This window comes from Protopterus annectens, chromosome 5.part1, assembly GCF_019279795.1.
Source record: "Protopterus annectens isolate FY-2018-M chromosome 5.part1, PAN1.0, whole genome shotgun sequence".
NCBI classification, from domain to species: Eukaryota; Metazoa; Chordata; order Ceratodontiformes; family Protopteridae; genus Protopterus; species Protopterus annectens.
The window spans coordinates 260,117,565-260,132,585 of record NC_056736.1 but is presented as its reverse complement, the minus strand read 5'-3'; the positions used below and the strand labels follow the sequence as shown (position 1 = coordinate 260,132,585).

Below are 15,021 nucleotides of genomic sequence, written 5' to 3'. Positions count from 1 at the left end.
TCCTACTGGGAATGGGGGGGGGGGGGCATTCATGTTGGTGTTTTGGGAACTGGACAAATATTAAGTCTCTAAAGTAAGCAAGATGCCTTTCTATTTTTTCACCCCTCACATAAGAACATCAGTGCAACTCTGTATTTAAACAAGTACAGTATGGTCACCATAGCACTGTTTGCAGTGCCCTCTGCAGTGGTGTCTGTAGGTTGTCCGCAAGCTAAAGGAAGGTCCTGATTCACATTTATTTATAATTTATTATTTAATGACATTTTGAACATGTCAACAAATACCAGAGCTTGTTTCATGTATGTGTAAAAATAAATTTGCTCTCTCTATTTGAAATCAAAATGTATAACTTTGATGAGGTCACTTTACAAGTGGTGTATTGCAGCAGTTGTTTAGAGTAACACCTGCATGAGTCTGCTCCACGTAATGGCACATATGTCATCAATAATTCAAAGTATTTATAGTAGCTGTCCTGTTATGTGGGATTTTACTCTCTTCTGCAACCGTTTCTTCCTTCTATTGTAGAGCTTGTTTGTGGCAGGGGACCACCAGATTGGCTTCCTTTTTCTGGAGGATAGCGTCTTGGTTCTGTTGGAGATGGCACGGTCCATACACTCGTGTATGTACTTATACAGTGCATTTGTATATGATTCAGCAGTCGTGCCACTATTTTCCATCTGTGTGGGTGTAATGAAGTTTGCCACTTCTGACTTAAGAAGCATGAAGTTTGCTTTGGAGAAGATTTTTACTGCGGTTTCCTTACTGGGAAGGGGGAGGGGTGGGATATGGATGTCTAGGGTGAATTAGCTTGTGGTCGGACCTGACCAGCGAGGAGTTGACCTCTGGCATGGAGCATGCATTACCCATATTGGTAATGACCAGGTCCAGGATGTTGCTACCCCTGGTAGGGGTATGGACAAGCTGATCCAGAGTGTTGGAATTGATGAATTCCAGAAAACATTGGGCAAATGAGTTAGTACATGAGTAGTTTTCCCAGTTGATGGAGGGGTAGTTGAAATCTCCCAAAATTAGGTATTGGATTGTATCGAGAAACATGAAGTGGGCGTCCTGGGGCATGGCGTAAGATCTGTAACATGCTACAACCTGAATTGCAGTCTTGCCCATTGTTAATTGTATTTGGATAATTTTGGAGGCATTATGTTGAGCAACTAGCCTGGAGGTGTGGATATCCTTTATGAATACAGACACGTCTCCTCCTTTAGTATTTCGGTCTGGGTTGGGTGGCTGAAAGGTGTGGTAAGAATTGTAGCCTGGTGTAATGCAGGGATGCTGTCTGGAGCCTTAAACCAGGTCTCTGTCACTGCACAGATGTTGATGTTCTCCATCTTAAGGAGAGCCTCGGGTGTATGCAATTTGAGGTTTAGACTTCTAGCATTGAGTAGCATTACCCTTAGATTTCACTTGTTTATGTCTACTATGGTGGTGTGTTTGACGTTTGAGCCTTGCCTAAAAAAGGCACTGTAGGGGCAGCAAGAGCCTTAGCCAGTATCTGGAATCCCAGCAGTGACAGGTGCAGGCCATCTCTGGCAAAGCATCATGGCCTGTCGATCATGTTGTCCCAGGCAGACAGATACTGGATCCCCTTGGAATGACACCAGAATCTTAGCCAATTGTTGAAGTCAATCATTTTGTCCTTGTACTGTGTTATCATTCTGGGAGATGACAGGATGCTACTCAGGGCTAGTGTCATACCTGCCTGGGCCACATGGTCAGAGAGCTCCTCCATGTCTCTTTTCATGTAGTCCAGGGAGGTACGTCTCAGGTCATTCACTCCGACATGGACAATGACAGAGTCATACTTGTACTTGTTGTGGAGTGACCTGAAAGCTTGCATTATATGGCAGATCCTGGCACCCGACATGCAGCTGACAGTGACTTTCTCCTTGTTCAGCCTGATTGGGGGGGGGGGGTGTCAGTGTGCCTGACTATAGAGTCGCCAATGACTAGTGTTCTGGATACGTTGTTTTGCATTATGGGCTGAGGTTGAGTGGCACACTGATTTTGTGGGCTATGTGTCATTCGGGTAGTGTTAGGGGGGTGGTGGTTGCTTGCGTTTCAGCTTTGGAGGTCTCTGTTGTTTGGGCAGATTTTTATTGAGAACCTCCGTGAATGTAGGTGTGTGTTCTGTATTACTATGTGTGGGTTTGGGAGGTGCAGGTTTTGATGGACTATGTGTTGAGTGTGCTGTGGTGTTAACCTTCTCTTCTTGACTGTCTAGACCAGTCTTGGATTGAGAGAGCTTGGCTTCCAGTTTGGCTATATAAGTGCATCTCTCACAGGTTGTAGTGTTGGATGGTAGGAGGAGATGGTTGTCTGTGTACATGAAGCAATTGCTACATTGCCCCAAGATGCCCAGATTAATCAGGTGGACAGGAGAAACCACCAGGAGCTGACCCTTGGACATACCTGGTTAGTGCTTATTAATTTAAGCACTGGGAGCTGATTTCCTCTTGATTAGTGAGGAAAGTTGAATGCTGCAGTAATTTGTATCTTGCAGCGAGAGTTGGACAAGTGCAGAGCACCGGGAGCAGTTATGAGTGCTAAAACTAGAAGACTGGCTAGTTTAAGGGTACAGAAACAGTTTTGAGTGCTAAAACTAGAAGATTAGAATAGGAACAGTTTTGAGTGCTAAAACTAGAAGACTGGCAAGTTTTAAGAGAAATTCTGAAGAGCCGACTTTCTGGCACCGTGAATAGTTTAAACACAGTTCAATGCTGCTGCACAGTGCACAAAACTGTGCAAACACGGGTTTTTAAAGAGAGAGATGAAAGGAATAGAAATAGCCCAGAACAGCTATTAAACTACAGATTCTGAGCTGAAACCACTCATCCAGGTGACAGGCTGTTTCAAAGCTCACCACTCTCACTGTTGAACAGAGATGTTTCCCTGTATCTCAGGAAGGTCTGGACAACACAGAAACTTACAAATAGTCCAGAAGTCAGCAAAATCTGAAAACCGGACTCTACTAGCTCTAGAAAGGTGGGAAATGAGTACAGAAATAGGATTTTTTGTTTGTTTTTTTTCAAAAGTTAGAGCAGATACAAGTAAAAAAAACACTTTTAAAGCAGGAAAAGGCTATCACACTTGAGTGTGTAGCCCTTTACAATGAAACGAATGAAAAACACTTAAAAACGATCAATTAAAGAGCAGCAATATAAGAACTCAAACAGTTCAAATAAGAACAGAAACCACTCCTCTTGTGGTAGATAGGCTGCCTAGTGCTTACCACTTCCACTGATAAGCTAGAAGCCTTCTCTCCAACACAGAAAGGCTTGGGGCGCTCAGAAGCTTACCAACAGCCCTGGATACAGCAAATCTGTGTCTGGGCTAGACTCATTACAGGAAAGGCAGGAAACAAGTGGAAACACGGGCTTTTAAACCAGAAAGTTGAAAGAGATGGAAAAATTGCCCAAACGGCCAATAAACTACAATTTCTGGGGCAGAAACCACTCCTCTTTTGGTAGATAGGCTACCTGGTGCTTACCAATCCTACTGATAAGCTAAAAGGCTTCCCTCCAACACAGAAAGGCTTTGGGGGCTCAGAAGCTTGCCAACAGTCCTGGATACAGCAAATACGTATCTGGACTACACTAGTTACAAGAAAGGGAGGAAACCAGCTTAGAATTTTTTTTTCCCAGAAAGTAGCTAAAACAGCACTAAAAACAATTCAAGTGCAGTGCACGCTAGCACACTTGAGTGTGTAGCAGTATTAAAGCAAATACAGTTTAAATAAATGCAATTTATTCAAAATGTAATCTGAACTAAATTCAACTCTGAACAGTCAAAAAGTGGCAAAAATATACTTATCAGCTGAGAAGCACAGTCAGTCAGAACACGAGGAGAGGAAAAAAAATGTTTGTTAGTAAAATGCAAAGGGAGGAAGGAGGAGCAGAAGATAATTCAAGGTTAAGAACCTAAATGGTTGGCCTTCACAAATGTTCTCTCTGTATTAGAATGAACACTAGACCGGGAGGAGTGGCCCAGATCAAATTTACAATAGGTTGGGCAACTGCAAAGCCACCAATTATAACACCACCACAGGAATAGGATGGGTGGAAGGGACAAAACCAGTTTCAGAACAGATTAGAAAACAGCAAAGTCAGCAAATTTATAAAATAATTCCGTCAGGCAAAAAATTAAGACAAAGCAGAACTCTGAAAAGTTAAAGTGCCAAGGAATATACTTATCAAATTGTTTGAGAAGCACTCCGGTCAGAACACAAGGAGATTCTAACAGTGTATGCAGGAATTTACAAATAGGGGTTATTTTTAAATCAGCAAGCCTTGAAACAATCAGATAACACAAAAGCTGTTAGACCAGTTTTATAAATTTTAGCACCACCACAGGAATGGGGAGGGGGGGCAGTTCCAGTACAGATGAGAAAACAGCAAAGTCAGCAAATATGTAAAATAATTCCATCAGGCAAAAAAAATGTAAGACAATACAGAACTCTGAAAAGTTAAAGTGCCAAGGAATATACTTATCAGATTGTTTGAGAAGCACTCCAGTCAGAACACAAGGAGATATTTGGATATTGTTGCCATCTACCTGCACTGTACATAAAAAAAGCATTTGTAACTGAACTACAGTGTGTGCAGACTTTATTCTGAAAAGTACTAGATGATTTGGCCCATAAAGGAGAGACTGGCACCTGTTAAGCACAAGTTTGGATAATTAACAGATAAAGACATTTGTTCCAGTCTCATTCCATTTTTTTCAGTTATTTCCAGCTCATACCAGTATTGTACAGTCATGCCAGTTCTTACAGTAGTGAGCCACCATCGATGTGGGGATAAATAGTTAAGGTTGCTATGGGGTTTTGGGACTTACTTTCTTAGCAGTCAGACTATGTGTAGCCTACAGAGCAGCAGTGTTCATTTGGAACATTGCTTCAAAAAAACTACAGCAAAGTCTCAAAGAACTTCAGACTCTCCAAGATACTAGTGTAAAAGTCATTATCCAGTTAACATAGTAACAAATTAGAAAACTTCACCATCTCCAAAGCAAATGATAGACTTTGTTTCCAGTGTGATGTCACAATTCCAAGAAAATCCTTAAAAGCTAGAGTCTTGAAAAAGCTAAGATACCAGACCACATTCTTAAAGCTAATTCAACTCTCCTTATGTAAGCATTCATTTTTGTTACAATGCATTTTCTAGCTAAGTCAGACAGCAAGTCTCACAAAGGTTTAAATACATCAGTAAATATAAATGGTATAAATATGTCAAACAGTACTTCTACAGTAAAGGCACCAGTAAATGTGTGGTTTAAAATTAAAAATTGGGTAAAGCAGTCTAAACAATTGTGTTCCAGAAATATTCATTTAAATTTCGAGATTATTAGTTCAGGAATGCTAAATCTTTCTAGACACAAAAGGGTTAAATGTCAGAAGCAGACTGTAATAAGTACAGCTACAGATTCACAGAATGAGTCAGCTTCTGTCAATGTGGTTTCAGACTTAACACACATTCTTGTTTACTGTCTTCAGAAATCAGCTTAAATGCTACAGCACATGTAATTCAATATACACTGTTAAGTCGGACTTTTGCAAGTGTAGGCGTCAACACAGTCAGTGTACTTGCAGATTTCCAGACAAAACACAAAGCAAACATTGGTAATGTCTCAAGTTCATGTTATTTCAGATACAGATTTTCAGAGTGTAATAAATTCTAGTTTATTGTTTTCAAAAGCCAGTGGGGATAAGAGGGATCGGAATGCAGATTTTGATCAATTTGATAAAGTAAATACAAGCATAAAGGATATACAGACTTCAGGGCAAAATAAAGAAGAAGTGCGTAGCTTACCTCAAGTCAATGTTATTACTAGTGCTTCAGGGCAAAATAAAAAAGAAACTCATACCATAGCTCAAGTCAGTGTTGTGGCTAGTTCTATAAAAAAGGGTTTTCAGCTCAACTATAAAGTGTATGGCAGTCCAGCACCAAACCATATTATTTATCTGTCATTGTTTAAAATTGAGAAAATGACAATATTTCATTGTTTACAGAACAGAAATTATGGAATAATTGGTGGGCTTTACTGGTTAACAAACTGCAAATAAAATAAATAAATTTACTGATTAATACAGACACATCAATTTCAGTTACAAATAGTCCTCTACCAGAGGACATGAGTGCAGATGTGTCAGGATTTAAAGGTTCAAAGGTTACAGCAGTGAGCAGTTCCTTACTTGGTATGGACATGTCATCAGAGTTGCATGTTTTAGACTTCAGTAACAAAATTTTATAGAAAAATAAAAATGCTACAGAATGTACAGTAGTGCACACAGATGAAAATGTGTGTGTAGTAAAGTGCACATTTACAGAATTGGAATAATTGCTTATGACAGGGACATGCAGATTAATGGGGTAAAGGTAAAACAAATTCCATTTCAGCTGCCACAGCTGAAGTGCAGGGAGTCAAGTTAACACATTTTCAGAAACAGTATCATATTCTCAAAAAAACGGACAGACTGAGAGTGGCAAGTAAGAAAAAAAAGTAGCATATTTCAAAGTAGTATTTATCATTCTGGAAGCACATATTGTGTATGATATACCAGAAATGACAGTCAAGTTAATTTGTAGAATAAAGGGTTTACAGTTAAAGATCTGATAAATTATTTTTTTGTGTTATTTTGATTAACCAATATTGTTAAGACATTTGAACTATAGTAATAAAGTGTTGCAATGCATAAATAATACCTTGATACAGAGACAGAAAAGCATTCACAGAAATTAAATAATGTTTTGCTAGTTTACAGAACGTAAATGTAAAGTGAGTGCTACATTTTAAAGTGATAGTGCAGTCAAAAGTTCAGACCCATTCAAGAAAGAGTGCAGCGTGAATATTGTGTCATTAAAGCCACACGTTCAAATCTCATGTTGAAGAAACTTCAAATACTTGTATAAAGGACAAACAAGTAAAGTTCCATAATCTGATCAGTTCAGCTCTAGTAATAGATGTGTATATGTAAACAGTTCAAGATTTTATAGATTTCATGCAGAAATCGCAGTTTACAAAGCACGCCTGAGACACAGACTTACATAACTGAGTTATCAGATTAGAGGTCAATTCAGCAATCTGAATTATAGACAGTATGCCATCAATTCAGCAAACTGAATTAGAGACAGTATGCCATAAACAGTATGGTAAAGATCAGTTTAATATTATTAGTGACAGTTTTATGCAGTAACATTTCTGACTGTTTATCCAAGAAAATTGTAGACAGTAATGATAAATGCTTGCAGTATTCAGTTGTATTGAAAAAGTTAAATGATGTCAGCTAAGGAAAGAGCGACAAGTAAAGCAGTAGGTGGAGATTTGCACACTGCAAAAATTCTTTTGTAACCTATGACCTGAGGGCTACAGAGTAAACGGAGAAAGTTCAGCAGTTAAAGGAGAACAACGGGATATTAAAGCAGATTACTCAACCTGCTGTCTCTTTTAGTCCCTGTTACTTGATTCTGGTTCAAAAAATAATCACCACATCTTTAAAAAAGTAATCCACTCTACTGTTTTACCACGTAGGCTTCCTACTTTTCTGTACTGCTTTAGTTTCAGTTTGAAAACCCAGTTGAAAAACCTGTAGCTGTCTCTTAATTGCTGATGTCACGTCTGCCAGACCTCTTGCTGTAGTTACCAGGACATCTCCTCCCACAAAGTGATGTAACCACTGCCTTATTTGCATGCTCTATAGAAGAGGCAGTGAACATCCCACATAGTGATGTCAGAGCTGCCTTGCCCAGCCCACTCTATTCTAATCTAAATGACAAACTATAATCTCAATTATCTGAACAGCCCTACTGATATGTGACAAAGTACAGTGAGGAAGTACAGGCAACAGTACAGTAACAGCTGCATGAACAAAGAGCATAAATTTGCAATGACCATGCGTACACATTAATTGCATCTTTTTACATAGGAAGCAGATGTCTGTCACAAATGAATAGACAACACTACATAAGATTACACGAAGTATGTGATACCTTAATCTTAAATTACCACTTAAAAAAACATGTGATTACTGTCATGCAAGTACGTGAAATATATCATGTTTATATTCTATCAGTTGTTAGCTATTTAACCAAACTGGAAAGGAAGAAGCTTGGGAGTTTGATGGTTTGCAAAGCTGTGATTTCTCCCAGTGCTATGGAGCTCAGATCTAAATTTGAAAGCAGGAGGAGTGCAACAAAAAAGTGCCCCACTGTAAAGAAGGAAAGGTTGTGACAAAACAGTACATTAGTCAGGTCACCTGCTGTGAGCTGTCAATCACATGCAGATAATGGGTCAAATTACCCTTAGCACTTTGACAGCTAGGGAAGGTAGGTGTGAAGGGGGAGGGGAGATACCTTGAAAAACTACAATTTCTGCTTCACAAAATAAATCAAGTTAGCATTTCTAAGAGGAAGCAGAATTAAAATGCACTTTTCAGTTTTGTTCTGTGGCATTTGCACTGCTTGTGTTTGAAGTAGTCATTGAAAAAGGAAAACATGTTAACCAAAGCTAGGTGACTACAACACAACAGTGAATGCCTGTAAAATCAGTGCAGTGACAGGAGCTTTAGGGAAAAAGTGGCAGACATGATGCAATTATTTACAGACAAACAATGAATTCTGGGATACCTAGAGGCAAACTAAACAATCAGAATTACTTCAAGATGCCAGACCCCATGTGGTCAGACTCAGAAATTACGTATAAAAATATGTAAAAATCTGTAAATAGTCCCAGAGTGGTGTTAAAATGTAGGAAACCCCAAACCATGATGAAATAAAACATTTTTTGAGTCTGTGGGCACGGTTCTCCTTTAAGATTGCTTTTGTAATGGTGCAGAAATGCAAAAAATGTGGAAATCGTAATACATTGTCAGATTACCACTTTAGTTTAATTTGAGGTTACGGCAGGTAGTTTAATTTGAGGTTACGGCAGGGGAAATCAATGCCACTGAGGTTTCTGTTTGATTTACTATTGAAGTTCCAGCCTTTCCGTTTCACTGTAGTACATTATCAGTTCAGTTACAGACTTGCAAGAATGTATTAATTAGTAACATTGATGTAGTTCACTGTAGTACATTATCAGTTTGCTTTCTGACTGACAAGAGTTTGTTTATTTCATGCAGAAAATATAAATAAAATCAAGGCAACAAGCAATGCTATCAGTTTATAATTGTTAAAGCTGCCAGTTTTATTTTAAGGACTTGACACTGCTTTTTGTGCTTTGCAGATATTGCTACAAAAAGACAGGCTGTCTGTTATGGATATTTAAATAATTTCCAGGTTGATTTTCCAGAATACATATTTAAATACAATCAAACAGTTACTCAGCCTTGCACAGGAGATGGGAAAGAGAGGTTTTGAAGGAACAAGAATATTAAGACTTGACTCTAAAGTGGCCCTTCCAATACCTCTGCAGTGATTGGGAACAGTGCAGATAAGGCCTAAACTTGGCACAAGTTATGGTGCACGACTCAAGTAGCTGCAGAAAGACAAGCCTTCACTGTTTGTTTAAATATTTCAGTCATCTAATGTTTTTTTACAGTAAAATGTGTATACAACAGATGTGCATTTATGCAGATTAGAGTTAAAGCAAGTATGCAAATGTTTTTTAATGTTTTCTGACAATTGTATAGCATTTATAATATTTCAGTTTATGCTTTTATCTGTGTTCAGGTGGCACTGGCAGAAAAGGTATTCCTTTAGTATTAGCTTAGTTAGTTTCCAGAATATAATGTTTCTACACAGCTAGTTTGATGTTCAGTGTAAATATGTATCATTTTAGTCAAGTCTCAGAATATGACACTCCAACTCAGTTATGAGTTCAGTATAGTACATTTCAGTCAGATTTCAGTACATAGCATTCATACTCAGTTATACATTTCTAACAACATTACATAGACAGTTTACATCACATTTTTCATTATTCAGTCATTTAGGATAAAGTGACAGAATTATTTGTAGCAAACTTAAGATGTTATCTAAAGAATAAGTAATTAATATACTCAAGGCATAATGGGTCAGGCTTAATTTGTTAACTGTACATTAGACAGATTGTTTTCCGTATTTAGATATATACTTTTGCATACCTTGTCAGTGTTTTTTAACAAAGGTTTTAGTAAAGGTGCTTCTAATGTTATAGCACATAGATATTTACAGGATGTTTAAGACACAAATTTGGAAGGCAGTCGTCTATTATAGCACATAGAATTTAAAAAGGTAAATAGAATTATTAGTGACAAATCTAGCTGAATTTTACAGACACAAGTTAATATAGTATATGGTAATTATGCTTGAAGATACCTACAGTATAGGTGTAAAAAAGAGCGTTTACCAGTTATAACGTTAAATAATTGCCCAGTTATAATTAAATCATAAAGTTAAGAAACTTCAATCCAAACAGACCTTACATGCTCAAGTGATACTTGGTGGTCAAAATTAAAATTTAAACTTATTTTTATTAGTTCTAGTAATCATTATAGTATTATTTGCAGACCATATTAATAGATTTATAAAGTAATTACAGAAGTAAATCCCATTTCAGTATTTTCAGAGACATTTGTTATGGAATAAAGCCTACATAAGGACAGTTAATAAAATAGACTTTGCATATGTCTGAAAATGTAAGGTTAGACCTGTGTCTTCATTTTATATTTCATATTTTAAAGTAACTACAGAAATAGTGTGTGTTCAGGTATCTTCAGGAGGAGTCGTAAGAGCAGGTATAATTTAAAAGTACAAAAATACAGTATTTCTCTTTGCATAAGTCGAGAAATGCAGCCGTATTAAAGCAGGCCTTCACAGTGTATATACAGTTTTCAGTGAATACATTTCAAGTCAGTAAAAACAACCTTCAGTCAAGAATACTGATAGGAATAGAATGTCCAGTACGTTGAGAACAAACAGATCTTACAAGGCTTGGGAACCAAGGCTGAAGAGGCATGTAGAAACTTACAAGGTTTTGGTATTGTTAGGAGATACTTCAGACAGTTAGCTTGGACTGATATGCAGTATGGACACTCAAGTATGGGTGCAGAAGTCGGGTCAAATATCCAGCATTCCAGAATATTAATGATATTGTCCAGGAGGATCAGAATACGAAAGCAGAAGCTCCAGACAATTTCTGTTTATCAACACTGTTATTGGAGACGATATTTGGATATTGTTGACATCTACCTACACTGTACATAAAGCATTCTGAGCTGAACTACAGTGGGTGCAGACTTTATTCTGAAAGGCACAAGAAGCTTTGGCCCATAAAGGAAAGACTGGCACCTGTTCAGCACAAGTTTGGGTAACTGACAGACATTCATTCCAGTCTCAGTCCAGTTTCTTTCAGTTATTTCCAGTTCATACCATTCATACCAGTATTCTACATTCATACCAATTCTTACGGTATGTTGCACTTGTCTAACAGCTGTTCCCATTACTGTTATGTAAGTTGTTTGAGTCTTTTTGATACACTCGATCTCTTTGTTACTTTGCTTCTTGTTTTGGCCCTTGATGATTAGTTTTCAGTTACATTAAAATTTTCCCGCACAATGAGTTTTAAATCCTCTTTGACATTGAGTCTTCCTGTTTTCTTGTCCTTGAAGTCTTCTAGGGACCTAGCTTCTGAAGTGAATAAAAGCAGCTTAAATTTACCACAAGGCCTAGAATTTCCTCCCTGTTTCCTGAGGTAACTTTTAAAATGATAAAACCTCATATTAAACAAGTTCCCTTAAAATCATCAGGAAAAAAAGCTTTTGCATTTTTGCTGGTTTGAGCCTGGACAAAGAAGTACTGGTAGATTCTGAAACCCTTGATGCTGAAATTTTTAACTGCAAAAAAATCTTGGTAAGAGGGGTGCAGACCATCCTTGGCAAAGCAGGAAAGCTTGTTAACAATCTCATCCCAAGCTGACTCATACCCCTAGAATAACACCAGCTACATAGCAAGTTATTAAAGCCACTTATCTTGTCCTTGAACCACTGCATCATTTTGGGAGATGGCAAATTATTAGTGAAGACCAGTGTCTTTCCTGCCTCAGACAAGTGCATAGCAAGTTCAGTTGTATCCTTCTGCATATCCCTCTGGGTAGAACATCTAATGTAACTCCCATGTAGACTACTATCAGGTCATAATTGTATTTGTCAGGATGGAAGTATCCAAGAGCCCTTGTTACATCTGGTTCTAGGCTCCAGAAAGACATCTGTCAGCCTGTTCTTCTCCAGAAAGACATCTGTCGGCCTGTTCATATCCAGCCTGGTAAAGATGGTGTCCATATGCCTTACAGTAGAGTCACCTCTTACTAAAACATTACCATGGTTTGATGCAGTCTCAGTGGGCCATAAGAGCTGGGAGTCCACACTGTTGTGATTTGTAAAGGTATGCATACTAGGTGTGGGTGTGAAGGGTGAAGGTGGGAGTGTTGCTTTTTGAATTAATGTTGTTCATCAGCGAGGTGGGCATACTTTGGGGATGTACAGCATATTGACACACATCCCAGCCTTGTTTCTAACCCTTTCCTCCCTTTGGCACAAAACTCCTAGCATGCCACCACTGGGATTTTGTCACAGGGGATGCCCATGGAACCACCCAACCATACACCAGGGATGGAAACACCCAGACTGTCTGGGCTGTAGTCACGGCTTTATTCCTGTTTCACCACTGTGGCTTAAAAGTAGTTATATACTTGAAAAAAAGTGTTTGAGATATTAATCTGTATATCTACCTGTTTGTTTTCTTTATTTTTTTATTGCTTTTATATAGGAAAACTGTGTTGTCATTAACATGTCTGAGTAGATAGTCACACCTTTAGCAGTCTTCAAACATCCTTACATTCCAGAATATTTTTCTGAAAAGTCAAATTAAAAAGAATAAGTCAAAGAAGTATAAATACCTTGTGAACAGTAAATGCTATTAAAAGAGTGCAAACAGTAATGTTATTAGTATAATGTTTTCTTTACAGTGATATGTTTTAAATTATAGAGATTAGGGAGGCGTAGTGGTGCAGCGGTTAACATTGTCACCTCACAGCAAGAGGTTCTCCGGTTCGATTCTCAGCTGGAGAGCCTTCTGTGTGGAGTCTGCATGTCCTCCCTGCATTCGGGTGGGTTTCCTCCGGGTACTCCGGTTTCCTCTCACATTACAAAGACATGCGTCTGGAGTGTTTCTCCACGGGCCTCCACTGAAAATGGGGTCTGTCCTAGTTGGACTTTCCTGGTCAACAAACGTTAAATAAATAAATAAAATTAAATTCAGTGCTGTTATATACTGTTAACATGCACAGACCCAGAATTCTTTTGTCTCTAAAGCTTCACAAACAACTTTTCATAGCTTGAAAACTATACATTCAAGACATGTAGTGTCAGTTTTGTTCAGCCAGTCCTGGGTTTTCATGTGATGCCAAGAAATTTCTTTCTGCTTGTTTGTTTATTGAGATATTTACAGAAATATGAAACATTACGGTTGTGTCATTAACAGTTTAAATGGCACTTAATATCCCTCAGTTTTTCAACTTGTAATAAAATATCAATGACAGTTTTTTTTTTCATTATAACCCGAGGTTTTACCAGGTAGCATGCAATGGTTTGTAAGTCACTTGGCTTTGGAGCTAATAATGTGCATATGGAAATGTTGCACACCTTCATAATTTGTAAGAAACAGCTAGCAATATCTACAACGTATTGTATTATACAGTTGTACAAGGACCGGCAATGTATTTTTCTGTCTCCCACCTTGGCATTTCACAACATGCCCCACAATAACCTACAGCTGTCTCAGTTGATGAATATATGAATAGGTAGCAAACTGATTAATCTCTCCAATGGTGGACATTCTAGATTAATAGTCTTAGTGTTTTTGTTACTTTTACCTTGTCCATTTTTATGCTGCCTATTATTAATTGGAAAGCCACTAAATTTAGGTCATCAACCCTCAAAAATATCAAGATTCCATAAGGAGCTGTGGATGTTAAATACTATACAAAACTGTGCTGTAGATGTATTTTGAGATGACTACCAAAAAGTCCCAAGAATATGTCATATGACCCTCTTACCTGGGCTGCTTTGCCTGAGAAGGAGGTTACATTGATCATAGTGTGCTATTATTTCACTGTCAAAAGTGTGCTGTACTGTACTTCTCTCCATTTTAGTGCAAAGGGAAAAGTGTGGGTACATACTGTTACAGAAAATAGATCTTATTATATTTCCTTTGCTGACAGCTGCGATTTAACAGTGAATTCAATTACTTACTGAAGGACAATTGAAATTATAATTATCTCTACAGAAACCTTTGTTAGTATATTCTTTTCCCATTAGTGGTACTGTCTTTTATTTACTTTTATCTGCATTATTGTTAAATATTTTTACGTTTAAGTTGCACAATGGCAATATTTTATGCAAGAATTTACTAGCACAACTAGGTATGGGTAGTTCACTTAGGCTTTGATGTCATTCTGTGATAATAGCTGTGTGCAGAAGGGTGTAACTCTATGCTTTACTTAACTGAGTTAGTCAGCAGTTACTCTGAGTTATAATATGAGACTGTTGATAGCCAGTATACAGTAATAAGAGAAAGCATATAATTTTATCCCAGTTACAGATGTATAATGAGTGCTTATTTGTATTTTGTTTTTTTCAGACCTCAAAGTATAGTGATATTATGTACCCTGCCTGGACATTTTGGGAAGGAGGTCCGGCTGTGTGGCCAATTTACCCTACTGGTCTTGGTCGATGGGACCTCATGAGGCAAGATCTTGAAAAGTAAGAAATGCTTGGATGAATAAATCAATTTTAAGTGTAAGATCTAGTTACTGATGATATAGGGAGACACTTTACTTCCATAACAAGATGTTCAAAGCAATGGTATATCTTAACTAATGAAAGATGAGGGTCAGATTGCTAGTTGCAGGTATTATCATATGCATCTTCTTTGCTGACAGTGCATCACTTCCTGGTTTCTTTTGTTTTTTGTAAATTATACTGTCAGTTAAGTTACCTTAAAGGTCTGATTTACTTATGCAGAAAATAGT

The 15,021-nt window shown here is 37.8% G+C and overlaps 1 protein-coding gene across 1 annotated transcript in view; it reads left to right on the top strand.

The window, feature by feature from the left end:
• Positions 1 to 15,021, top strand: part of POGLUT1 (protein O-glucosyltransferase 1) — a 937,534-nt gene that overhangs the window by 430,612 nt on the left and 491,901 nt on the right. The window contains exon 5 of the mRNA XM_044072938.1: positions 14,631 to 14,752. Coding sequence (XP_043928873.1) covers positions 14,631 to 14,752 — 122 coding nt within the window. The remainder of the gene's footprint in view (positions 1 to 14,630; positions 14,753 to 15,021) is intronic.